Source organism: Miniopterus schreibersii (assembly GCF_964146895.1).
Source record: "Miniopterus schreibersii genome assembly, chromosome: 16".
Taxonomy (NCBI): Eukaryota; Metazoa; Chordata; class Mammalia; order Chiroptera; family Miniopteridae; genus Miniopterus; species Miniopterus schreibersii.
This window is the reverse complement of record NC_138116.1, coordinates 45005508-45030323: the sequence shown is the minus strand read 5'-3', so window position 1 is coordinate 45030323 and position 24816 is coordinate 45005508. Positions and strand designations below refer to the sequence as shown.

Sequence of the window (24816 nt, the reverse complement as noted above, 5' to 3'; positions counted from 1 at the left end):
GCCCCCCGCTGGCTAATACGGACAGAAGGCCCCGCCCCTGCTCCCTGATTGGCCCGTCCTCACGCAAATGAGGACTTCAAATCCTCACAGTTTGATTGGTCCAAAAAATCACTGCCCTGGTTGGTCAGAATGGAGCTGCTCCGAGTGACTGGCGGGTGCTGCGGGACTGGCAGCCGCGGGTGGGGGAGGCCTCGGCCGGGGGAGGTAGGGCCCGGCGGCCCTGGGGAAGGGCTGGCTCCCGGGTGAACGCGGGGCGGCTGCGCAGGTCAGTGTGGGAGGAAGGCCGCTAGGTGCAGGATCCTCCCGGGTGTGGTGTGCATGAGCGGCCCCTGGGTGGAGATGGCTGTTAGGCTCTGTTTTTAAAATTTGAGCCCAGTTGGCCACCAGGAGCCCTTATTGGTAGGTATCTTCTTTCTCGGGGTCTGCAAATGTCATGGCAAAACCTGGGCCATCCCTAGGGCCTCCAGCATGCCTCTGGCCATAAGAGTCAAGCAAACATGTGGTTCATAATGTTTGGTCCCAGACAGGTCCATGTGTACCTCCAGCAGAGCAAGCTTTGGAATTCGCAGTCCCTGACACCTTAGCTGGTCTCTGCGGGGCCCTTGCAGAAGTGAGGTCCTTCTCTGGGAGGGCTGGAGCACAGACAGCTTCCATGTGATCCCCCTCCTGCCCTGAGACAGGTCCTTGGCTGTGTGGGGAATGTGGAAGCCCCACCCTCTTCTTAATCAGCAGCCCTTTCTGGCTGTGATACCCTCCCTGGCAGGAGGCAGGGTGCTGAGGACCCCCGAGGTCACCTCCTTCTCTCCTCAGGAGAAGGCCGTCAGCGTATGGGAGTTGGAGAATTTCTTTTTTGACCTCAAGCCTGTACCAGGGGCTGTGAAAGCTGTGAAGCAGATGGCCAACCTAGAAAAGTAAGTTTGTCGTTCCACTCTAGCATCAGCACCTTCCTGCAATCCCTCTTTTGCTTCTGCCACTCCCTCTCCTCCCTCTTTCTCTCCCCTCGCCCCCTGCGCAGGGCCGTGCTTGTTCCATTGTCACTGGACTCCATCCACGACCTAACTTAGGTTTTAAACACATTGGCCTGGGGTGATGAATTTGGATAAATATTTCTCCAAAGAGGATATGCAAATGGCCAATCAGTGCATAAAAGTTTGCCTTGACATCATTAGCCATTAGGAAAATGCAAGTCAAAACCACGAGAAACTTTCACACTCAATGGAATGATAGAATAAAAAAGACAGGCGAGTATAAGTGCTGGAGAGGATGAGAGAATGCTGGAACCTGCATCATTGCTGGTGGGGTGGAGAGTGGTGCCGCTTCTATGGAAAACACTGTGGAAAGTGTTTCCTGAAAAAGTTAAATGTGGAGTTATCATAGGAACGCACCCAAGAGAACTGAATACACACGTCCACGCAGAAACCCGTTCCTAGCAGCGCTGTTCACGGGCGAAAACAACCCAAGTGCCTGTCAGTGGAAATGCATAAAGAAAATGTGGCACATCCAGACAGTGGGATATTATCGAGCAATAAAAAGGCATGAGGTAGTGACATGTTCCACAACGTGGATGGCCCTTGAAAACATTATGCTGAAGGATAGAACCTGGTCACCTCACACCATGTAGTGTAGGGTTCCGTTTATGTGGACTATGCAGATGGACAATCCCCAGAGAACAGACTGGTGTTTCCTAAGGCTAAGGGCAGAATGGGGAGTAACTGTTGATGAATACAGGGTTTCTTTTTGGGGAGATGACAGTGTTCTCAGATTGGTGATTGTCGTAGAATTCAGTAAATATACTAAAATTAATTGAATTATACACTTAAAATAGGCTGCTCTCATGGTATGGGAATTATATCTCAATGAAACTGTTTCAAAAAATCAGTCTACTAAAAAAAAAAAGAAACAAACTATTCATACACTTAAGAACATGAACCGCCCAGCTGGGCGTGGCTCAGCCGTTAAGCGTTGACCTAGGATCCAGGCGATCAGGGTTCGATTCCCTGTCAGGGCACATGCCCGGGTTGTGGGCTGCAGCCAATCAATGACGCTCTCATCATTGATGTTTCTAGCTCTCTGTCTCCCTCTCCTTTCCTCTCTCTGAAATCAATAAAGATATATTTTAAAAAAAAAAGAACATGAACGAACCCCCCAAATAACGTTACTGGGTGAAAGAATTCAGTCAGAGAAGAGTACGTACTCCATGGTTTCATTTATATAGAATTCTAGAAAATACATTCTGATCTATGGTGACAGAAAGCAGATCAGTGGTTGTCTGGGACCCAGGAGGTGGGGTAGGGACAGGGAAGGATCACCAAGGGGTGCTGGGAACTTTGGGGTTGATGGATGTCTTTATTATCTTGATTGTGGTGGTCTGTGTTTCACAAATGTCAACACTTACCATATTGTGCCCTTTTAATATGTGTAGTTTATTGCATGTCAGTTATACCTCAAGGAAGCTGAAAATAACCAGTGCAGATGTTGGGTGGAGAATGGCTTGGTGGGGGTGGAATTGGAGGTTGGGGAACAAGTCCAAGGTGTTTGCAGTGGGTGGCTGTGTCCTGGGTTGGGTGAATGGACAGCAGTGGATGGGCTGAAACGTACTTTGGAAGGACAGTCCACATATTGGGGCACAGGAAAGTTAGGAAATAGGGTGATTTGTTAGTGCTGTTTTTTGTCATTAACTGGGGAGGACAGGTTTTGGGGGGTAGAGAGAATCACGTATTTTTTTTGGAAAGGCTGAGTCTAAGATGCTGGTGTGAGGTCCAAGTGGAGATATTTAACAAGCCGCTAAGGATATAAGCCTGGCATTCAGGGGAAATGTGAGATGGGTCTCTGCCCCCGGTTCCGGGCACACAGCTCCTAAAACCCTCTGTTGTTCTGATGAGCTGACTCTGGGTGGGCCCCTGGATGGCTCCTGGGTGGGGACTGGTCACCAGAGAGACAGCCGCGAGCAGAAGCTTGGAATTTTCAGCCCCCCCTTTCTCCAGAGGGGAGAGGGGCTGGAAGTGGATTAATCAAGCAGCCGTGCTGATGTGAGGAAGCTCCACTAAACCCCAATGGCAAGGGGCTCAGAGAGCTTCCCGGTCCGTGAACACACCGTCCCTGGGAGGTGACGCACCCCAGCTCCACGGGGACAGAAGCTCCTGAGCTCGGGACCCTCCCGGGCCTCACCCTGGGCATCTTCACCTGGCTGTTCTCCTGAACCCTTTATCATGTCCTTTCATAAACTGGTGAACGGGAGTGTTTCCCCGAGTTCCGTGAGCCGCTCTGGCCAGTTCACTGAGTGTGAGGAGGCCGTGGGAGCCCCGCTCTGCGTCCGTCGGTCGGAGGCCCAGGCGGCGAGGGCGCCGCCGGGGGCTGCCTGCCCCGGGACTGTCGGAGCTGAGGCAGGCTGCGCGGCAGCCGCTGCTGTGAGGGCGCCGCCGGGGGCTGCCTGCCCCGGGACTGTCGGAGCTGAGGCAGGCTGCGCGGCAGCCGCTGCTGTGAGGGCGCCGCCGGGGGCTGCCTGCCCCGGGACTGTCGGAGCTGAGGCAGGCTGCGCGGCAGCCGCTGCTGTGTGGGCGCCGCCGGGTGTGGGGGGCGGGCGGTGTGAGAGCGAAGGGCACCGGGACGGCAGGGCAGGAAGGCAAACGGGGTGGTGTTCCTCACACAGGAGAGGTCTGGCTGTGAGGTAAGTTTGGGAGGCAGCAGCGTTTAGACAGCGTCACCCGAGGCCGGGGCGGCATCACCAGCCAACGCGCGGAAGGGGAGCCTCAGAGGGTCGGACTCCGCAGGGGGGGACGGCTGGGCGGCGGCCGAGGCCGCAGCAGGCTGTCTGTCCTGACGAGGCTGAAGGACTGAGCGGAAGGTGTGAGAATGCGTTTCCTGGGAGGATGAAAGGCGGAGGACAGAGGCAAATGTGAAACCGAGTCCCCGGCAGAAGCGGTGATGAGCTCTGAGGCACAGCGGGGGGGGCTGGAGATGGGGCGAAGGAAGTTCGGAAGGTGCGCGGGGTTAGGGCCTGAGAGGCCCAGGGGCTGGTCCACCCGTGCATGGCGTGCGTGTCCACACCGCGGCCCCCGAGGGTGCTGGGGTGGGGCCGAGGGGTGAGGGTGAGCCCGCGAGGTGGAGGAGGCAACGGGGCAGTGCCCTGGCGGGCGGTAGGTGACAGCGGCAGGGAAGGGCCGCAGGGGTGTGGCTGCAGGGACCTGGAAGGAGAAACAGTCCGGGGTGGCCAGGAGACCAAGGCAGGCTTCCCGCATCACAGCGCTGATGCGCGGGGCGTGAGGACAGAACAGCCTCCGCCCCCAGGCAGGCGGGGGGCGATGCTCCTGTGAGGCAGGCGTCAGCAGGCAGGAGGTGAGAGCAGGAGGGAGAGGCTGTACGTGGGGAGGGCGCCGCCAGGGGGTCACTAGGAGTCACTTGCTTTCGGATGACTCTCAGGGGACTAATTTGCCAGAGAAAAGGAGCCAGGGGAGTGCAGTTTTCACAGCTGATTTGATGAGCCAGTGTGGGGTCCTGGGCCCCGGGGCAGCAGACCGCGGCGTCCTGGTGTTCTTGAAAGAGATCAGCCAGGCGCGTCAGTGCTGAGGCCCCCTGTAAATCAGGGAGCGCCTAATTGCCTGCTGCCCTGTGTGCTCAGCCCCGCATGGTTCCCAGATCCAATTAGACCAGATACTCCCCTACCTTATCTGGGAAACATTCCTCTGAGATGCCAGTGTGGCTGCAGCCTCCTCTAAAGTGTTGTATCTGGGAATGTCTTAGAAGTTCAGAAGGTTGGCCGGATGCCCTAAAACACTGTATAAAATACTGTAACTCTGAATAAAGCTTGCTTGACTCTCACTCAGCATCCCTGAGGGAGAGAGCCCTCCCAGCCCCATTGTCTCTTCTCTTTCTTTTCTTCTTCACCTCCGGAGCACAGTCCTGTTCGCCGCGGCTGGTTCGCGGCAAGCCAGTAGTTCCAGGGGCAGATGCCGGCTTTAGGAGGATGTTTGGGCCCAAACGGCTCGGTTGTTGAGTGACTGGGGGCCCTTGGGGCTGTGGGGAGAAGCAGGCTCCTTGGGAGGCCTGCCTAGGTCAGCTCCCACTGACTCAGCACAGAAACACTGGGAACAGGTGCTCCTCCACAGACCACCCCCGCCCTAAGGGGACTCCCCGCGTCAGGGAGCTTCGCTGGGTGGCTCAGGGCTCCTCGCCGCTCCCCTGCCAGGGGCTTGCTGGGTGCATTACGGGAGCGTGGCACACACGCGTCCTCGGGATTTCTTTGCCCTGCATTGCTCAGGGCCCTAGTTCTCCCTCAGTAACTTGCTCTGCATTCTTTTAGGGCCTCTCTTGTAAGTGCTTCTGTCTCCATATTTCCCTGTTTAGTTCCCACCCTGGGCATCTGATTGTCCCAGCTAACCTTTTGGGACTGGCCCTGCAGGATTGCCGTAAGTCAAGTGGCCACCCCTCAGCTGGTTGCCTGGGGTTGGGGCCACCTGTGGCTCTCCAGGGCAGTGGCACAGGGCAGACACCTCTGGTATGGACAACACAGGACAGTGGGTTTACCTATTCCGAGTGATGGGCTTGGACTCTGGGAGGGCCCAGAGCTGCAGAGGGGAGCTGGGGTGATGAGAGGGATGCGGCTCTCAGACACTTCTTCCTCTCCTCCCGGCGCTGATGTCGTCATCGGCACAGCCCCATCAGGATGGACAAGTACTGTGCTGTGCATACGAGAAGGTAAGATGCACAGCCTGCTTGGAGAGGGCCTGGTGCCTGGCCTCTTCTCATCTCTACCCCACGCGTAAAGTGCGGGGTGCAGGCTCTCAGCACACCCGGCGGCAGGGTGCTGGGCTGAGGGCTGCCACACAGGCCTCTTCTCCCACCACCCCTCCTGTTTCGGTGCCAGGGTCTCCTGAAGACCTTTTCTAGCGCCAGCCTGATTCTCTGGCACGTTGTCTACGTGGAGCCCAGCGAAGGCAGCAGGCTCTCTGGAGAGGGTGACCACCCACATTTCAGTGAAGTGTCATTTGTGAAGGATGGGACAAGGAGAGAAAACCTGTCTGTGGAGGGGCTGGAGGCAACCCAAATTCACATATTAGGGCACGTGAATTTATTTACACAAACGTCTTATAAAAGTAAAATAGTTGAGTTTTGCTACATACTTGATCTTCTTTATTGAAAACATTAGCATTACATGAAACAGATGTTTCTGGAAATTGAGAATCTGGGGTTGACCAAATCAGAGGAAAGTTCTGTTGCCCAGGAGGTGGGTGGGCTCAGGGCCCGGCCCCTCCCTTGAGGAGGTTCGAGCAGCCCTTCCCAAGCCAGAACCTCCCTGTTCAGGGGTTCGGCTCAGACCTCAGCATGCGTTCTCTCCAGTGTCAGCTCCCCAGCTCCGTATTAGAAGCAAACATGTGCCGCCAGCCGCCACGGCTGCCCTGTGTGCCTGTGGAGCCGGAGCTCACGCACTGAGTGGTTACTGTGGTGTACTGAGAAGCACCCCGCACCCCCGCTTCATCGCACGCTCACTGTACCCGTTTCATGGTATCCTTACACTCTTACAACATGTGAGAGATGTGACATTAGTTAAACTTGGGGAGTTAATAGCCTACCCAAGACCAGTAAACATGGAGCTAGGATGGAGGCCCAGGTCCCCTGTCTCTAGTAGAGCAGTGATCCGAAGTCAGGGCCCAGGCCGGCACGTCTGCGTCCCCAGGACACGAAGATTAGAGGCAGATGTTTTCTGACGTCTCCACAGACCTGAACTAGAATCTCTGGGAGTGGCCAAGTGTATTACACAAGCCCACTGGATGCACCCTTAATTTTCAGAACTGCTGGGCTAGGGAAACTGTTTCAACTGAGGTGGCACTGGGTGGTCAAAATGCTTGTCTGTTGTTTATTGGAGTCAGGTTGATAAGATGCTCTCATTCCTCCCCCTGTGGGTGTGAGTGTCAGCTGCATGCCTGCCGCCCCCCCCGCGCCCCCCGGTGCAGCCTCAGCCCAGGGCTGCCCTCTAGACTCCAGGTTCCTGGGCCGTCCCTGGGACTGCTGTCCCCTGCCCACATCCACCCCCCGCTCAGGCTGGACGCAGGGGCCATGCTGGTGACCTTCGTAGCCCTCACATGCAGCACACCACCGAGTCACAGTTCCTACTGCTCTGTTTCTGACATATATGTGGCATCTGTCTGCTTCTCTCTGTCTGCATTGCCATCACCTCAGCACTTCTTTCCAGAACTAAGATAGCTCCTGCACCGTCTCGTTTCCATCCCACACAGAGCCAAGGGGTCCTTGTAAGCAGGACACTCAGCCTCCTACTTTAGAGCATTTTAGTGGTTTCCACTACACTTAACAGAATTAAAGAAATACATGTACATACAAACTCTGCCCGTATATACAAGGCCCTGCCTACCCCTCCCACCCATCTCAAGTTCCTGTCCTCTCCCATCGGGATGCTTCGTATCCCTCTGTTTCCTGAGCACGCCAGGCGTTCTTTGTGCCTCACACGCTGGCCTGCCCGGTTCCCCCGCGTCCAGCAGGCCGCAGCTTAGCTGCCTCCCCGGAGGATCTGGCCCCACCTTGCTGTTCCATCTCTCAACCCCTCCTCTCCTGTCCTGTGTAACACTTAGCACCACTGGCAGTGGGTTTACTTCTCTGTCTCTGTGTTGTTATCTGTTTGTTTCCTCCACTGGACTGCCAGGCCCGTGAAGACGGGCTGGGACTGGCTGGCTCCCTGTGATTCAGTGCCCAGCACAGGGCCCGGCACATTGTGAGCTGCAGTATTTGTTGCTGGTGAACAGATTCATTTGTTCCACAGTTAGCAGACATCTTTCAGTAATCATGTCTGCTATTTACTTGATGCTTTGAACATCAGGTGCCATACTTTAGTATCATTCTTGAGGCTCGCAGCTGCTCCCTGAGAAACAGGGTACAGGCGACCCTTCAGAAACACAGGTTTTAGGGGCACCATCGCCCCACTCCCACTGTTGAAAATCTGTGTGTAACTTTTGACTCCCCTAAAACTTAAGTTGTCCCTTCACACCTGAAGGGGATTGGTCCCGGGGCCACCTCCCTGCCTTCCTACAGATACCAAAATCCACAGATGCTCAAGTTCCCTATACAGAATGGCACAGATCAATACACACAGTCAGCCCTCCTCATCTGCAGACTCACAACTGCTGATCTAAAACAATACAGGTACTTACTGAAAAAAATCTGCGTGTAAGTGGACCCACGCAGTTCAAACCCATGTTCAGGCTCAGCTGTACTCTCCTGGTCTGTCAGGTGAAGGAGGCGGCTGAGGGAGGTGGAGTGCCCCGTTTACTGGACCTAATGGTCACACTGGTAGTGGCGCTGGCCCAGGTCTGTGTCCTGCGGCCTGTGTCCTTGGCCACTCCCTTCAGCGGTGCCCGCCACTGTTGAGGATTTGGAATATAGTGACTGTAGGAGGAGGGTATCAGTTAGGACTCTTTAGTCACAAGCAACATCAACGGCATCCCGCTAATCTAAAACAAAACTACAACTTACTAGAAGGATGTTGGTTTGCTCAGAGAATCAAGGAAACGGAAGAGGCAGGCTTTGCCCGGCAGCTAGGAGCCAGCGGACGCCCCCACCCAGCGGGCGAGTTCGTGGTCCCGGGAGACAGGCTGCGAGCTGAGCTCCCGCGGTGCCTGCAGGGCAGGGGAGTGGGCGCCCCGGGGGCCTGCTAAGGATGAGGTGGCTTCACAGAAAACATCGAAGGGGGGGGGGCTCGACTAAAATAAAGGAAAAAGCAACAAAGCCCCACCTCTTCAATCCTACCACCTAGTTGTAGAAACACTTAACATTTTGATGTGTTTCTCTCTACCCCAGAATTGAGCCTCTTCATTTAACCTTAAATATAAAATGTAGGCCATTTTTTGAATTCAAGGAGATGATGAGTTCATTCATTCAGCAAACACTTACCGAGCACCTGCCAAAATGCGTAAAAACACCCCGTCTCCTCTTTCAGGACCTACTGACTGTGTGTGGCAGGCAGATAGTCGGTTGTCACTCTGTCACAGTGTCTGCGTCACACAGGAGGAGGGAACCATGGCTCACCTCCTGGGGAAAGTAACAGATGAGTTACTTGAGCAGGGGAGAGTGAGTCCTGAGTGTTGGAAATAGCATGCGTGGACGCAGGGAAACAGAAGGGGGAACTTGGAGGGTGGGGGTGGCATGAGGGGTGAGAGCTAGGGGTGAGCTGAACAGGCAGGCCAGGCCTTTAGCAGTCAGGAGTTCGCATCCAGGCTGCGTGCACTGAGAGGTCTTGGAAGGGTTTTAAACAGAGCTGTCGTAAATCCCTTTGGTGTTTCCAAAGGCTCCCTGCAGCAGTATGGGGGTCACTTGATGGATTTCACCTCCAGCCTGGAGGCCACATGGAGCCTGCTACAGTGATCCAGATGGACTGTGATGAGGACCTAGAGCAAGACAGTGACAGAGGCCCACATGACAGTCACCGTGGGCGTCATTTTTACACCCATGAGAAACAGTGAGCACCTAATAGAAAAATGGGCTAGGGATGTGAACAGAAAGTCTCCTGAAGGCAAAACAATGCAGTGAACATACATGCACAGATTACTTAACTTTATTAGTAAAGAAATGAAACTTGAAATGATTTTTCCTATCAGAATGATAACCATTTAAAAATTATAATAACTAGTATTGGTAAAGGTTTGTGAAAACCAGCATTTTCAGATATGGCTGGTGGAAATAAACTGATAAAACCTTTCTGGTTGGCAATTTGGCAGAATACTCAAAGGCCTTTAAAAATTGCCCTTATTACTATTTTTTTGCACCAGATTTGTTAAGATACAATGTAAACCCAATGAAGCTGAGCTCCTAGAAGGATAATCACCACAAACAAGACAGAACTTTTCCCAAGCACTCCCAGTCCTGGGAGCCCCACACTTCTGTGAGTTTTACCTTCAGGAGCTTTACCCAGTTCTCACAGTGAAGCTCAGAAAAAATCAAGTTGTACTTGTAGCAGGGGCAGGAAAAAAGTAACTATTTTGAAATACGCTAGAGTATTCTGTTCTTCTTAAGGCCTGCCCTCAGGAGAAACTGTTTTATCAGAGCCTGACTTGCTGGGGTTTATCAGAGCCTAAGTGACCCCGGGGGAAGGGAAATACTCAACTCCAGCCCCTCTAGTCATCCTGTCCCACCAGGGAAAAAACCCTGAGAAGCACTGGTAAAGTCCACAGACAAGCAGCATAGGCTCAATGAAAGACTGAGACCTACAGCAAAGGAATCCATCAACAAAATAAAAAGGCAACCTATGGAATGGGAGAAAATATTTGCAAATCATATATTTGATAAGGGGTTAATATCCAAAATATATAAAGAATCCATACATCTCAATAACAAAAAAAATCCAATTTTAAAAATGGGCAGAGGTTCTGAATAGACACTTCTCCAAAGAGGACAGACAGATGGCCAATAGATACATGAAAAGATGCTCAACACCGCTAATAATCAGGGAAATGCAAATCAAAACCACAAGGAGATATCACCTCACACCTGTCCGAATATAATTGTCTGGCTATAATCAGTCAATCAACAACAAATGCTGATGAGGATATGGAGAAAAGGGAGCCATCACGCATTGTTGGGAATGCAGATTGGTGCAGCCACTGTGGAAAACAGTATGGAGTTCCCTCAAAAAATTAAAAATGGGCCCTAACCAGTTTGGCTCAGTGGTTAAAACATCGGCCCTTGGACTGAAGAGTTCGATTCCAGCCAAGGGCACATACCTCAGTTGCAGGCTCAATCCCTGGCCCTCAGGTACCTGCAGGAGGCAGCCTATCAATGTGTCTCTCTCACATTGATGTTTCTCTCTCTCTCTCTCTCTCTCTGTCTCACATTGATGTTTCTCTCTCTCTCTCTCTCTGTCTCACATTGATGTTTCTCTCTCTCTCTCCCCCCCCCCACTCTCTCTCTGAAAAGCGATGGAAAAAATATCCTCAAGTGAGGATTAAAAAAAAAAGATTAAAAATGGAACTGCCTTGTGATGCAGCAGTTCCACTTCTGGGTATTTATCTAATGAAAACAAAGGCACTAACTTGAAAGGACATATATGGGGCTTTCAGTCAAGATGACAGAGTACATAAATGCTATGCTTACCTCCTCCCATGAGGACATCAAAATTACAACTAAACTACAGAACAACCGTCATTAAGAACCACCTGAAGTGTAGCTGAACAGAAGTCCCATAACTAAGGATATACAGAAGAAGCCACGTTGAGATTGGTAGGAGGGGCTGAGATGCAGAACTGGCAGGTCCCACACCCACATGTGGCAATTAACCACCAAGAGGGGTTTGTTGGCTGTGGAGTGAGGGGTCCCAGCACCACAACAGGCTCACCATCTCAGGGTTCCAGTGCCAGAAAGAGAAGTCCCCATAACTTCTGGCTGTGAAAATCAGTGTGATTGTGGCTGAGGGGATTCCATCCAGGTGAGATGGAGGGCTGCTAGAGTCCCAGGAATTTCTCTTAAAGGGCCCATTCGTGGACTTGCTCACTGACAGACTCACTTGCTCTGGCTGTGGAAGCAGCTTGAAAAGCACCAGGTATGTAAGGGGAGGAAATGAATCATATGGCTTCAGGGCAAGAGCTGTAAGGGTGACTTTCTATCAAACAGAAGTGCTGGCAGAGGTCATTGTTCTTTTGTTGAGCCCTCCCCTCGACTCAGCCTGCAGGATCAGGCAGTGCCATATCTGGGTCTCCATCAAGCTATCACTGTTTGCCAGGCCCTGGTGATTCCAGGAGACTCCTCCCCACACAACTTGGAGGCCCACTCAAGATGCTTCCAGTGGCTTTTCCATACAAATGGTCTCTCTTGGTTCATGCTGTAGATTCTTCTAAAATCTTTCAACAGTTCACAAACCCCAAATAAGCAACATCTGGCTTCAGTATGCCCTGTACCTCTTGCTAAGCAACCCCAAGGCCAGCAATAGTGGCAGCTGACCTCAGTTTGCAGCTTAGCCTCTCCTAGGTGCCTCCAAGCTTAGCACAAGTGGCAGCCATCTGCACATCACTTTGTAGCTCATACCAAGAGGCTCCAGGCAGGGCACAGGCAGCAAGTGACCTTGGCCTGCACCAGAGCCTCTCTCAAGAGACCCCATAACCAGCACACCTGGTGGCCAGTTTCAGACCACACCAGAAAGGTTCACAAGAGACTGTAGGCACTCCAGAGCACCACCCGACCACCTCCACAAATGACACACCCAAAGGGAGGACTCAGGAGGCACCAGTGCCCCACTAAAGCAAATCTTGCTCCATAGGCTCAGCCCCTACACAACAGCTCTTCCACTGTAGTCACAGCCAGTCCTCACAACCAATCAGCTTGAGGGTCAGTCTCACCCATTGACATGCCAACAGCAATCAAGACAACTACAAGAGGAGGGCACACACAAGGGACATACCTGGAGCACTGGCTTAGGAGACTGCACTGCTGGGCCCAACAGGACACCTACTACATAAAGCCACTCTACCAAGACTGGGAAATATAGCAGCTCTGCCTAATACATAGAAAGAAATACAAGGAGACTCTTAAAATGAGGAGCACAGACATATGTCCCAAAGGAAAGAACAGGACAGAACTCCAGAAAAAGAACTAAACAAAATGGAGACTAGCAATATACCAGATGCAGAGTTCAGAACACTAGTTATGATACCATTGTAACTAGCTAGTGATTAATAATAGGAAAGGAGCAAAGAGAAAGCCAGACATTATAGGCATGTCATTTGGACAGCTTCACCAGGAAGCTGAAACTTTGCACTCCCCAGGGAACCACTAGCCTGTTCCCTGCAAAACACTGGGGGAAGGAATCCAATGAAGGAAAGATAGACCCATACCCAGTAAAGGTGGGGTGACATACGGAAGGTTTTTGCCTGTCAGTCACACCTAGAAACATAAATCATTGTCCAGAATGGGCATGGTCACTGCAAGTACATGAAAATTTGGAATACATAATCCCCTAAAGAAAGGTATTTGGTCTCTTGCTGCTCTTGTTGCTCTTGTGCTCCCTTGGGATATCACAGGAAATCCACCTCCACAAGCAACCAGTGGAGAAAAGGTCCTCTCCCCTCCATAATAGTTCTAAGGATGCTCAGTGAACTTAGGGGAAGAATAGGCGATCTCAGTGAGAACTTCAACAAAGAGGAAACAAAAATGAAAATAGAAAACATAAAAAAGAACCAGTCAGAAAAGAAGAATACAATAACTGAAATGCATAATAACTTAGAGGGAATAGAGTAGATGATGCAGAGGATCAAACAGTGATTTGAAAGACAAGGTAGCAGAAAACACCCAATCAGAATAGCAAAAAGAAAAAAGAATCCAAAATCCACAGATAGTTTAAGAGGCCTCTGGGACAACAACAAGCATACCAACATTCGCATCATAGGAGTCTAGAAGGAGAAGAGAGAGAGGAGGATTGAGGACCTATTTGAAGAAATAATGACTGAAAACTTCCCTGACCTGGTGAAGGAAATAGACCTACAAGTCCAGGAAGCACAGAGAGTCCCAAACAAGAAGAACCCAAAGAGGCCCACAGCAAGACACATCATAATTAAAATGCCAAAGGTTAAAGACAGAGACAGAATCCTAAAAGCAGCAAGAGGAAAGCAGTTAATTACCTACAAGGGAGCTCCCATAAAACAGTCAGCTGATTTCTCAACAGAAACTTTTCAGGCCGGAAGGGAGTGGCATGAAATATTCAAAGTGATGAAATGCAAGGACCTACAACCAAGATTGCTCTACCCAGCAAAGCCATCATTTAGAATCAAAGGACAGATAAAGAGCTTCCCAGACAAGAAAAAGCTAAAGGAGTTCATCACCACGAGGCCAGTATCACATGAAATGTCGAAGGGTCTCCTTTAAGAAGAAGAGCCCTGCCAATGTGACTCAGTGGTTGAGCGTTGGCCTGCAGACTGAAGGGTCGCTGGTCCGATTCTGATCAAGAGCACATACCTCAGTTGCAGGCTCCATCCCCGGCCTGGTCAGGGGGCGTGTGGGAGGTAACCAATCAATGTCTCTCTCACATCGATGTTTCTCGCTCTCTGTCTCTCCCCCTCCCTTCCACTCTCTCTAAAAAATTAATGAAAAAAATATCCTTGGGTGAGGATTTACCAAGAAAGAAAGAGAGAGAGAGAGGAGAAAGAAAGAAGGAGGGAGGGAGGGAGGGAGGGAGGGAGGGAGGGAGGGAGGGGGGGAGGGAGGGAGGGAGGAAGAAAGAGGAAGGAAGGAAGGAAGGAAGGAAGGAAGGAAGGAAGGAAGGAAGGAAGGAAGGAAGGAAGGAAGGAAGGAAAAGAAAGAGAAATTAAGAGAAAGAAAGAAAGAAAAAGAAAGAAAGAAAAGAAGAAGAAAAAGATTAAAAATATGAATAATAAATTGCCAATATCTATCAATAATTACTTTAAATGTAAATGGATTAAAGGCTCCAATCAAGACATATGGTGTCTGAATGGATAACAAAACAAGACCCTTACATAAAGATCAAAAGGCGGAAAGTAAAGAAATGGAAAAAGATATTTAGTGCAAATGGGGGGAAATAAGCTGAAGTAGCAATGCTTATATCAGACAAATGAGACTTTAAAACAAGAGACACAGAAGGACCCAGCAATTCCACTTCTGGGTATTCATCCAAAGAAACCCAAAACACTAATTTGAAAAGACATATGCATCCCCATGTTCATTGCAGCAGCATTTACAATAGCCGAGATATGGAAGCAACCTCAGTGTTTATCGATGAATGAATGGACAAAAAAGAGGTGGTGCATGTATACAATGGAATATCACTCAGCCGTGAAAAAGAATGAAATCTTGCCATTTGCAACAACATGTATTGACATGAGGGTATTATGCTAAGTGAACGAAGTCAGACAAAAGCCATATGATTTTACTTATATGTGGGATCTAAAAAAACAAAACAAAATAAAGGAACAAACAAAATAGAAACAAACTAATAGATACAGAGAACAGACTGATGGTTGCCAGAGGGGAGGGGTGTTGCAGGGATGGGTCAAGAAGGGAATGGGATTAAGATGTGTAAATTGCCAATTATAAAATTAGTCACAGGGATATGTACAGTACAGCATAAGGAATCTAGTCAGTAATGTTGTAGTAACTATTTATGTGTCAGGTGGGTACTAGATTTACCAGGGTGACCACTTCATAAGTTATATAAATGTCTAATTACTATGTTGCGCACCTGAAACTAATATAATATTGTATTTCAACTGTAATAGAAAAATAAAAATTGTTTTTAAAAATCTGAAGCATTGCAAACCATGAGATGCAGTATTTCCCATTGGCAAGTGTAACTATTATTTCGTACATAAACTATAATCTGAATTTGAATCATTTTTAAAGTGGAAACATTATTTATTTTCAGCTTTGTTGAGCTATCACTGACAAATAAAACTTTAAGGTATTAAAAAAAAGATATGTGCACCTCAAATTCACTGTAGCATTATTTACAATAGTCAAGATATGGAAGAAACCTGTGTTTATTGACAGGTGCAGGATTAAAGAAAATGTGAGATATATATATATACATATATACACGATACTGTATTATTAACTATAGTTAATAAAGGAGTATAATTCAGCCATAAAAAATGAAGAAAATCTTTGGGAAGAGATTAACCAAAGAACTTATATGCATATATGCATAGCCTATGAAAATAGACAATAGTGTGGTGAAGGCCTGGGGTGGGGCAGGAGCCTGGGGGGGGGGGCAAAAGGGGGAAAATGGGGGATGTCTGTAATACTCTCAACATAAAAATAATTTTGTTTTAAAAAATGAAGGAAATCTTGCCATTTGCAACAGCCGGGATGGACTCTGAGGGCATTATTTTTAGTGAAATAAGTCAGATAGAGAGACAAATACTATATGATCTCACTTATATGTGCCAACAGACAGAGAGACATACAAGAAAACCAGAGCTCCTGCATATAGAGAAGAGATTGGTGGTTACCAGAGGTGAGTGTATGTGTGTGTGAAATGGATGAAGGGGTTCAAAAGGTACTAACTTCCAATTATAAAATAAATATGTCCTGTGGATATAATGTACAGCATCGTGACTATAGTTAATAATACTATACCGTATATTTGAAAGTTGCTAAGAGAGTAGATCGTAAAAGTGTTTATCACAAGGAAAAAATTGTAACTATATATTGTGATAGGTATTAACTAGACTTATTGTGATCATTTCTCAATATATATAAATTTTGAACACTATATTGTACAACTGAAACTAATATAATGTTCTATGTCAAGTATACCTGAATTTTAAAAATATACATAATAGGTGGTTAAATAAAACATCTTAGGTAATAAATAGATTGTCCAAAATAATATAATTAATAAACAGTGAAATGAGTAATGTTTTATTTATCTCTATTTCTCTAAAGCCCTTGCTGGGTTTTTTTATTTTTAATTTCTATTGATTTGAGGGAGGAAGGGAGAGGGGGAGGGAGGGGAACAGAGAGAGAGAGAAACATTGATTTGCGGTCCCACTTATTTGGTCATTCATTGGTTGATTCTTGTATGTGCCCTGACCAGGGATCGAACTGCAACCTTGGTATATCAGGACAATTTCCTAACCACTGAGCCGCACTGCATTCTTTCTAGTTCAACTTCTAATTACAGCAGTCCCCTTAACATTTCTTTCAATGCTCATTTGGTGGTGATAAACTCCTTTAGCCTTTTTTTTTTTGGTCTGGAAAGCTTTTTATTTCACCATCTATCTGGAATGATAGCCTTGCTGGATAGAGTAGTCTTGGTTTTAGATCCTTGTTTTGCATTACCTTGAATACTTCATGCCATTCCCTGTAGAGTTTCTGATGAGAAGTTAGCTGACAGTCTTATGGGAGCTCCTTTGTAGGTAACAGATTGCTTTTTTCTTGCTGCCTTTAAGATTCTCTTTGTCTTGACTTTTTGGCGTTTTAATTATGATGTGCCTGGGAGTGGGCCTCTTTGGATTCTTCTTGCTTGTGCCTTCTGAACATGTGTGACTTTTTCCTTGACCGGGTTAGGGAAGTTTTCTTCAAACAGGTTCTCTAACCCTTGCTTTCTAGATCTTCTGGTACTCCTATGATGCAAATATTGTTACATTGCATGTTGTCCCACAGCTCCCTTAGACTGTTCTCCTAGTTTTAATTGTTTTTTTCTTTTTGGTTCTCTGATGGAGTGATTTTCTTATACCCTGTCTTCTAATTTGCTAATCCTTCCCTCAGCTTCCCATAATCTACTGTTCATTCCTTCCATTTTTTTATTTTTATTTCTACTATGTCATTCTTAATTTCCTTCATAGTTTCCATTCTTTTCTCATGCTGTTGAGCATCCTTACAGTCAGTATTCTGAACTCTATATCTGATAGATTGCTTATCTCCATTTCATTTAGCTCTTCTTCTGGAGAATTCTTTTGTTCTTTCATTTAGGGCTTTTTTTTGTCTCCCAGTTTTGACTACCTGTTTGGATTTGTTTCTATGTATTAGATAGATCTGACAGGACTTCAAGTCTTTTGGATGGTCTCTGGTGCAGGCCAATGTCAGATGCTGTTTGTGACTGGCCTTGAGTACCCTGATTGAACTTTTCACTCCACAGCTTATGGTTTCCTCTTCTGGGGGCTGGGTGTGTTTGGACAGGACCAAGATGTGCACCAAGGTCTGTTTTTCCAAGCCCTGGGTCCAGAAGCAAATCAGGCAAAGACTCAAAGCACCCAGAGGCTGATTGTTATTCAGTCTCTTAATGAGCTTCGGCTGTAGAAACTCCACAGTGTAGGGCAAGAGGTTTTTCCAACAGGGTGGGGCAATTACTTCCTCCTCAGGCAAAAGCTCTTGGAAGGTAAATGTCTGCCTGTAAAAAATTTCCTCTGCAGTATGGGTGAATGACTTAGCACAGGAATCTAGATGGCCACCCTCTGAGCTCTATCTCCAGAGCCTGAAATTCCCCTCATACAGCTCCAGTCCACTCTGCCCTCCTTCTGTGGGAGCCCAAGGTGAGTGGCTATACCTGAAACTCTGTGCATTGGCCCTTTAAGAGGGTGTCTGCATTTCCAGCCGTCTCTCCCTGGCAGACAGAAACCCAGCTGTTTTTCACAGCTAGATGTTGTTAGGTGGGCACCTTTCTCAGTTCTAGTGCTCTGGGCTGGGAAACCCAGCTTGGGGTTTAGACCTCAGAGTCCTTAGTGGGAAGCCCCCACAGCTGAGATCTCCCTCTGGACCTTCAGCTGCTGCCTATAGGAGCCCAGCCAGCTCTCTTGCATTTGCACTTCCTACCAGTCTCTGTGTGGTCTCCACTTTTCCTCTTTGGTTATGAGGCTGCTCTCCAGCTCATCTTCAGTTGCAGTTGATTATTCAGGATGGTTTTTCTATAGTTTAGTTGTAATTCCAGTTTGGTCCTGGGAGAGTGTCAGTGTACCTTCCACTCAATCCGCTGCCATCTTTAATCTCCAATTATACCAATTCTTTACAATGTTTCAGAAGATAGACATATAGGGAATGTTTTCCAATTTATCTGTCATGAACATAGATGTAAAAAATCCTCAACAAAATATTAGCATGTTGAATCCAACAGTGTATAAAAAATAATTATACACCATGACCAAGTGGGATTTATCCCAGGTATAAGGCTGGTTGAACATTTGAAAATTAATTAATGTAATCTACTATATCAACAGACTAAAGATGGAAAGTCACATGTTCATATCAATATATGTAGAAAAGCATTTGATAAAATCCAATACTTACCATGATAAAAAGCTATCAGCAAATTCCCCTGGCCAGTTTGGGGCAAAATAAACTTTATTTACAAAGCCAGGCAGTTTTCAGGATTTGGCCTGTGAGCCATAGTTTACTGACTCCTGCTCTAGATATTAACCTGACACCTGTCATACAGTGCAGGTATTTTCTCTCAGTGTCACTTGTCTTTTAATTTTTATGTATGGTCATTTCTCTTTATCATATGGTAGTTTTAAATATGAATGCAGTTAAATTTTCATATTTCCCTTTATAGTTTTTTTATGTTTTATTTTATTATTTTATTTTACTTATTTTAGAGAGAGAAAAAGGGAGAGGGATATAGAGAGAGAAACATCGATTGGCTGCCTCCTGCACGCCCCCTACTGGGGACTGAGCCAGAAACTTAGGCATGTGCCCTGACTGGGAATTGAACTGCAATCTCCAGGTTCATGGGTCGACGCTCAACCACTGAACCACGCTGGCCAGGCTATATTCAGCTCCTGTGATCTAAATATCTATCCTTATGTGAATACCACGCTGTCATGGTTCCTGTAATTTTATAGTAAGTCTTTCCTGATACAGTTTTTGTAGTAATTCGTTTGAGCTCTGCAGCTTTATTCTTCATTGAAAAGTTGTTTTGGCTAATCTAGGTCCTTTGTGTTTCTGTATAAACTTTAGAATCAGCTTGTCAGTTTCTACAAAAAGCCTAGTTGGGATTTGTTTGGGATGCGTCATAACCACGGACTCTTCTGATCACAAGCATTATACATTTTCATTTATTTAGATCTTATAAAATTTCTCTCAGCAATGATTTGCAGTTTTTAGTATACAAGTCTTGCATGTATTTTGTTAAATGTATTCTTATTTTATTTTTTTTGCATAGAGCTTATTTTTAAAAATTATTTTTAGATGTTTGAAGATTTTGGTAAAGTATATATAATGTGAAACTCGCCATTGCAGCCGTTTGTAAGTGCTGCCAGCCTGTTCCATGTTTCCGGCAGCACTGCAATGGGGCTGCTCCCTTCAGTGCCCAGCTGCGCAGAGCAACACGTGGGCTTGCACTCTGCCCTTATGTTCTTGTCCTTAGCTGAGCCTGTTAGTTCTGGTAGCTTCTGTGTATCATTGGGGGCTATTAAAGTTTAGCCAGAATAATGACACTTACCGAGCACTGACTGTGTGCCAGGCGTCACTCTGAGCACCCGACATAGACTTCATTTTAGTTACTCTCACTGGCGATCTGTGGGGACTCCGAGTCTGAGAGGTAAACGACTTGCCTACAGTCCTGCAGCTCAGATGCTTCACAACCACAGGAAAGGGGGTAGAACCAAAAGCTGGACCTGCTGTCTATCTGCCTTGTACTGAGCACTTTCTCTGCCAGGTGCCATGCCAAGACTACGTGGACACTTTCCCATTTAATCCCCAAAGGAGTCCCTCGGAGGAGCCCTCTTACCACCCATTGTACCATGCCCTGGCCTGAGCCACTTGCTGAAGAGACTCAATGATGAAAAGCCAGCAGTGCCCATTTAGAAGTGGCCACACTAGGTGTGGCCTGCACCTGGGGGACAGGGGAGGACACGTGGCCGGGGGGGCACAGGTTGGGGCTCCAGGGCATAGGGGCTGCACAGCAGGGCGTGGGGGGGCTGGGGGTGCAGACCCAGTGCTCACTGGGGCTCTGCCCCTCACGGAACCTCTCTGAACATCATCATCTGTACAGAATCTGTTTACCACTGTGGCCCTTGAAAGATATAAATCTAGTTGTGCCATTTTCCTAAAAAAAGCCCGTTGTTTAGAGCTACTCCACTGGTCTACAGACAGGTGCTGCCCAGAGCAGAGAAATGCGGAAACTGGGTATGTGCGATTGGAGCTTTGGAGCCCGGCATGGATGCAGCATCTAAACATGACTGGACTTCAGATCCCACAGAAGTATCGGTCCAGGCTCCGCGGGAAACTAGGACAAGAAAACAGCTGGTCCTTCTCCATAGATAGTGTGTGAAACCTGCTCTCACAGACTCGTGGACTCAGAGATGTTTGGGGAACCCAGAACTTTGCCACAGAGGGGCAAAGGGTGTGACTGATGGCCAACAGATCATTGTGGGGCCACCCGTGACCTTGGCCATGGGGTCTTCAGAATCAGAGCATCCTCTCCTTGGGCAGGCCTGGCCAAACCGAACCATTCCTTCTTATCATATGTTTGCTTTTGGCTTGTTTTGTCACTCAACAAGTATTCACTGAGACTTGGCCCCTGGCCCCAAGGAATTTACAGTCAGGTGGGGCAGAAAGATGGGAAACAAGTAGTTATGCAGATGCAGAGCTACTACTGTAAGCACCGCTGGGAAGGACAGTTAGTGTGGTGACAGCGGAAGGATAGGAGCTTGCTGGGCTGGAAGAAAGGTGTGTGCACGTGCACGTGGGGAAAGAACCAGGGGCAGGAAGTGTGCCCATCGGAGGGTATGTCCTGTGTGAAGCTGCTGAAGGAGGGAAAAGCATAACACAGACAAGAAATCAAAAGAAGGGGACACAGAAAGGGGACGGAGAAGCTCGGAGCTGGAGTCGCAGGCAGGGCCGCTCTGGGCTCCCGCTGCGGCTGGCGGCAGGGGCTCTCCTGCATCTCCGCTCTGCCTCACTAGTGAGCCCTCCACTCTCAGGCTGAGGGGAGTTAATAGGGCTGTCGTGGGCTTAGCCGGTGCCCTTTCAACCAGAAAGACGCAATCCCCCACAGTTGTGGCCTTACCCTCATTTCACACGGGGAGATGGGGTCTTGGGGAGGCCTGGTCTGTGCCACGTGGCCCCAGCTGGGCTGCAGCTTCTGAATTCTCCAGGCCAGAAAAAAGTACATCCGGTCTCCCCACTACTTAAAACTTTGCTGGGTAAAATTCATTAACCTAACAGGGCCTATTGCTTAAGGTGCTTGTTTGCAAATGGCAGGAGGCAGAAATTAAGAAAGACGTCGGAAGGACACGGGGGCACGCGGGGCTGAGGGGAGCTGGCAGGGCGGGGCCTCTTGCCTCCGTCCCTGAGGCCCTTTCACAATGCCAGCTGCCCCACAGAGCCCGGTGGTGGGCTCGGGTGGCATGCCCGCAGCCTGGCTGCAGGGGTGCTGAGGCAGGCGCGTCTAGAAGGAGCAGCCAGGACCCATTTCAGCCTCGTTGTGGGAGCGCACCCCCAAAACCACACCCGCGGGGAGGGGAGGGTGCGGCACAGCCTGATGGCAGCGGCCCCTCCTCCCCCCAGTGTCACCCGGCTCAGTCGCTATCCCCCAGTCAGTGCTTTCTGTCAGCTCCCACACCTGCCCTTCCGCCTCAGCACCGCAGGCCCTTTGCCTGAGATGCCGGCCTGCTCCCTCTCCAGCCCGTTTACAGCGGCTTCCTGCAGAGCGCTCGGCTCACCCAGGCAGGTCAGGGGCCCTGCGGACCTTGCCTTGTAGCACTTTCCCAGGTGTCCTGTAGCGGATTGTTTGGTGTCCCTTTGACCCCTGTCCTGTGTCCTGTGCTTCCAGAGCCTGTGCACGCACACGTGCAGGTGTTCAGGGTGCATGGCATCGTGCTGGTTGGAGAAGGAGGCCGTCTGCCGTGTGTCCAAGGGGTGCAGGATCAGAGTTGGGGTGGGCATCTGGGCTTGAGTGAGGACTCTGATGCTTTCTAGCTGCTGTGATGTGGACCAGTCACACGGTCTTACTGAGTGTCATTTCCTCTGCCACCAATGCTCGGCCCTTGGTTCTGGAGAAAGCCTGGCTGTGCCCCAGCTCCCGGTCTGTGCCCAGGCCTGATGGCACTTCCTCGCCCCTCTGCTGTGCATGTTGCAGTATGCCTGGGTAGAGAAGCACTTCGGCTCCGCCTTTCTGGAGCAGATTGTGCTGACCAGAGATAAGACTGTGGTCTCTGCTGATCTTCTTATAGATGACCGGCCAGACATCACAGGCAAATGGCCTGCAGCAGGTAAGGGGTGAGTACCGATGGCAGAGGGCTCCTCAGACAAACAGCGCAGGGCTGGCCTCATGGCCCATCCTGAGTGGCTCCGATTTAATCATCAGATATGCATCAAGCGTTCAGCCTTGAGCCCAGCACTGAGCCTCTTTCTTGTTGGGAAGATAAGTTCTTCTCGCCGTCTGGCCGGGTCCCAGCTCTCAGCAGAACTCATTGGGTGGCCTGGAAGCTTTGCCTCCTCATGTTAAATGAGGGCCCAACCCTGGCTTCTAAATGTTTGTTTTCAGTGGCAGAACCCCCTTTTTCTAAAAGCAGTTTGAACCGAACCTGATATAAAACAGAAAAGTGAAGCATAATTTCTCCAGCTGAAGGCGGGTTGGGATCTGTATCTGTCCCTTTTGCTTATGGATTCCCTTCCCAAAAAACAAACAAACCTTAAACTGGCTTTAAAAGCAGAGGGGAAATTTACTGGTACACCTAACTAAAAAAGTGGGGCAGGAGGCCTTCAGGCACGGCCCAATCCAGGAATTTCAGCAACAGCAGTCAAAATTCAGTTTCTTTATCTCCTGATTCTGCTCTGATTTGCCTTCCTACTTAGGCAGGCTCTTTTCTCTTGGCAAGCATTCGTAGTTTCAGGGTTAAATCTTTCTCTTTTAGACCCCTCAGTGGGAAAATACAGAACATTTCTTCCCTAATGGCTTTGTGAGCTGGTTTGGGAAACATGCCCATCTCTGTACTAGCTACTGTTTCCTGAGGACAGAATCACAGCTTGCCCATCCCTGATCTCCCAAACCACGCAGTTTCTTAAGGAGAGCCAGTGCACAGTGCCAGCGGGGCCTGTGATCTTGAGGGTCCCAAAGGCCCACTTGACTTCCATCTCCAACCATGGGAGCTGGGGGGCCAGGCCATAACCCAAGGGGCAGTGCCAGTGAGGGATGGCTGGGCATGGGAGAGAGGAAAGGCAGGGTGTTGGCCACAGTCCCTGTTTGCTGAGCCCCACTGTGGGTTGTGTCATTGCTGGGTGGGGACATCTTATTTACTCCTGTGCCCCATGAGACAGGTTCTAGTGCGGTCACTACTTTACTGATGAGAAACCGAGTCTCACAGGTGAGTTGCTGGACTGAAGACCCTGGGAACTGGTTCCAGGCAGTCTCTCTGGCTCCTGACAGTACACTGAGTGCTGCTTCCCCAGGGGTTGAGCCTGACCGCAGCTGGGAGCACGCCCTCTTCACAGCCTGCCACAACCGGCACCTGCAGCCGCAGCCCCCGCCGCTGGCTGCACTCATGGTTGGATGACTGGAAGGCCATTCTGTACAGCAGGCGGCCCTGCTGAGCTGGCCTGTGCCCGGCCCCTCTGCAGCACCCCTGACCTCAGGGCTTCTGGCTCAGGGCTGGGGGGCTAGTGCTCTGGCTTGGGGGGCTCCCTCTCAGATGCCCCTGCCCACTGCATGTCTCCTCCCTCTCCCCAACCCTGCAGGCCTTAAACTGATCTCAGGGCAGGACTGGCCCATGGGCGCCAGTCAAGACTCATGCAGCAGCCTGGCAGTGCGGGCTGGCCTCGGGTGTGGCCAGGCTTCCAGGAGCCAGGGGCTCCATACAAGGGGGCAAGGGAGCGAGGGCATTGTGCAGAAGACCAGAGTCCTCGTCTCTCTCCAGGGGCCCCCTCCTCCCCAGATGCCAGCAGCAAGGTCTGAGAGAGTGATGTGCAGGGGGGGATGCGCCCCTCCATTCTCACACGGCCCTGCACCCTTGCTGCCTAGTCAGGTGCCCACGGTGCCTTTGCAAATACTCCCTGAGTTCCGGGGTGCCCAGGCTCTGTGCTGGGCCACCACAGCAGCCTGCCTTCCGTCAGCTCGGGGCCCTTGCAGCTCACCCCCTGGGTCCCGCTCAGGGCCCAGCAGTCATCAGGCTTGAATGTTTGTTGAAAGCATGAAAAATAAATGCTTTTTGAGTGTCACCTGAGACTATGGCTTCCTCTAGCCCTCACCCCAAGATCCTTCGGCGTCTGCCTGGCACCAGCTGCACGTCTTGTCGGTCAGCACCTGGGTCACCCTCCTGCACTGATGAGCAGCAGAGGAAGGTGCAGCTTCCCCTGCCCCAAGCATTGGGTGCTGCCTGGGGGCCAAGGAGGGCTAGAGGGCTGGGCCCACCCCAACTCCACACCCCACACTGA

The 24816-nt window shown here is 49.6% G+C and overlaps 1 protein-coding gene across 1 annotated transcript; it reads left to right on the top strand.

Annotated features, from left to right (window-relative positions):
* Positions 1 to 699: 699 nt before the first annotated feature.
* On the top strand, positions 700 to 23976 carry NT5M (5',3'-nucleotidase, mitochondrial; the record flags this gene model as incomplete). Its single annotated transcript, XM_081115826.1, is given in 6 exon segments — positions 700 to 911; positions 5399 to 5405; positions 8239 to 8316; positions 22523 to 22637; positions 23836 to 23911; positions 23913 to 23976. Coding segments are annotated over 6 exon segments (552 nt in total).
* Positions 23977 to 24816: the final 840 nt, after the last annotated feature.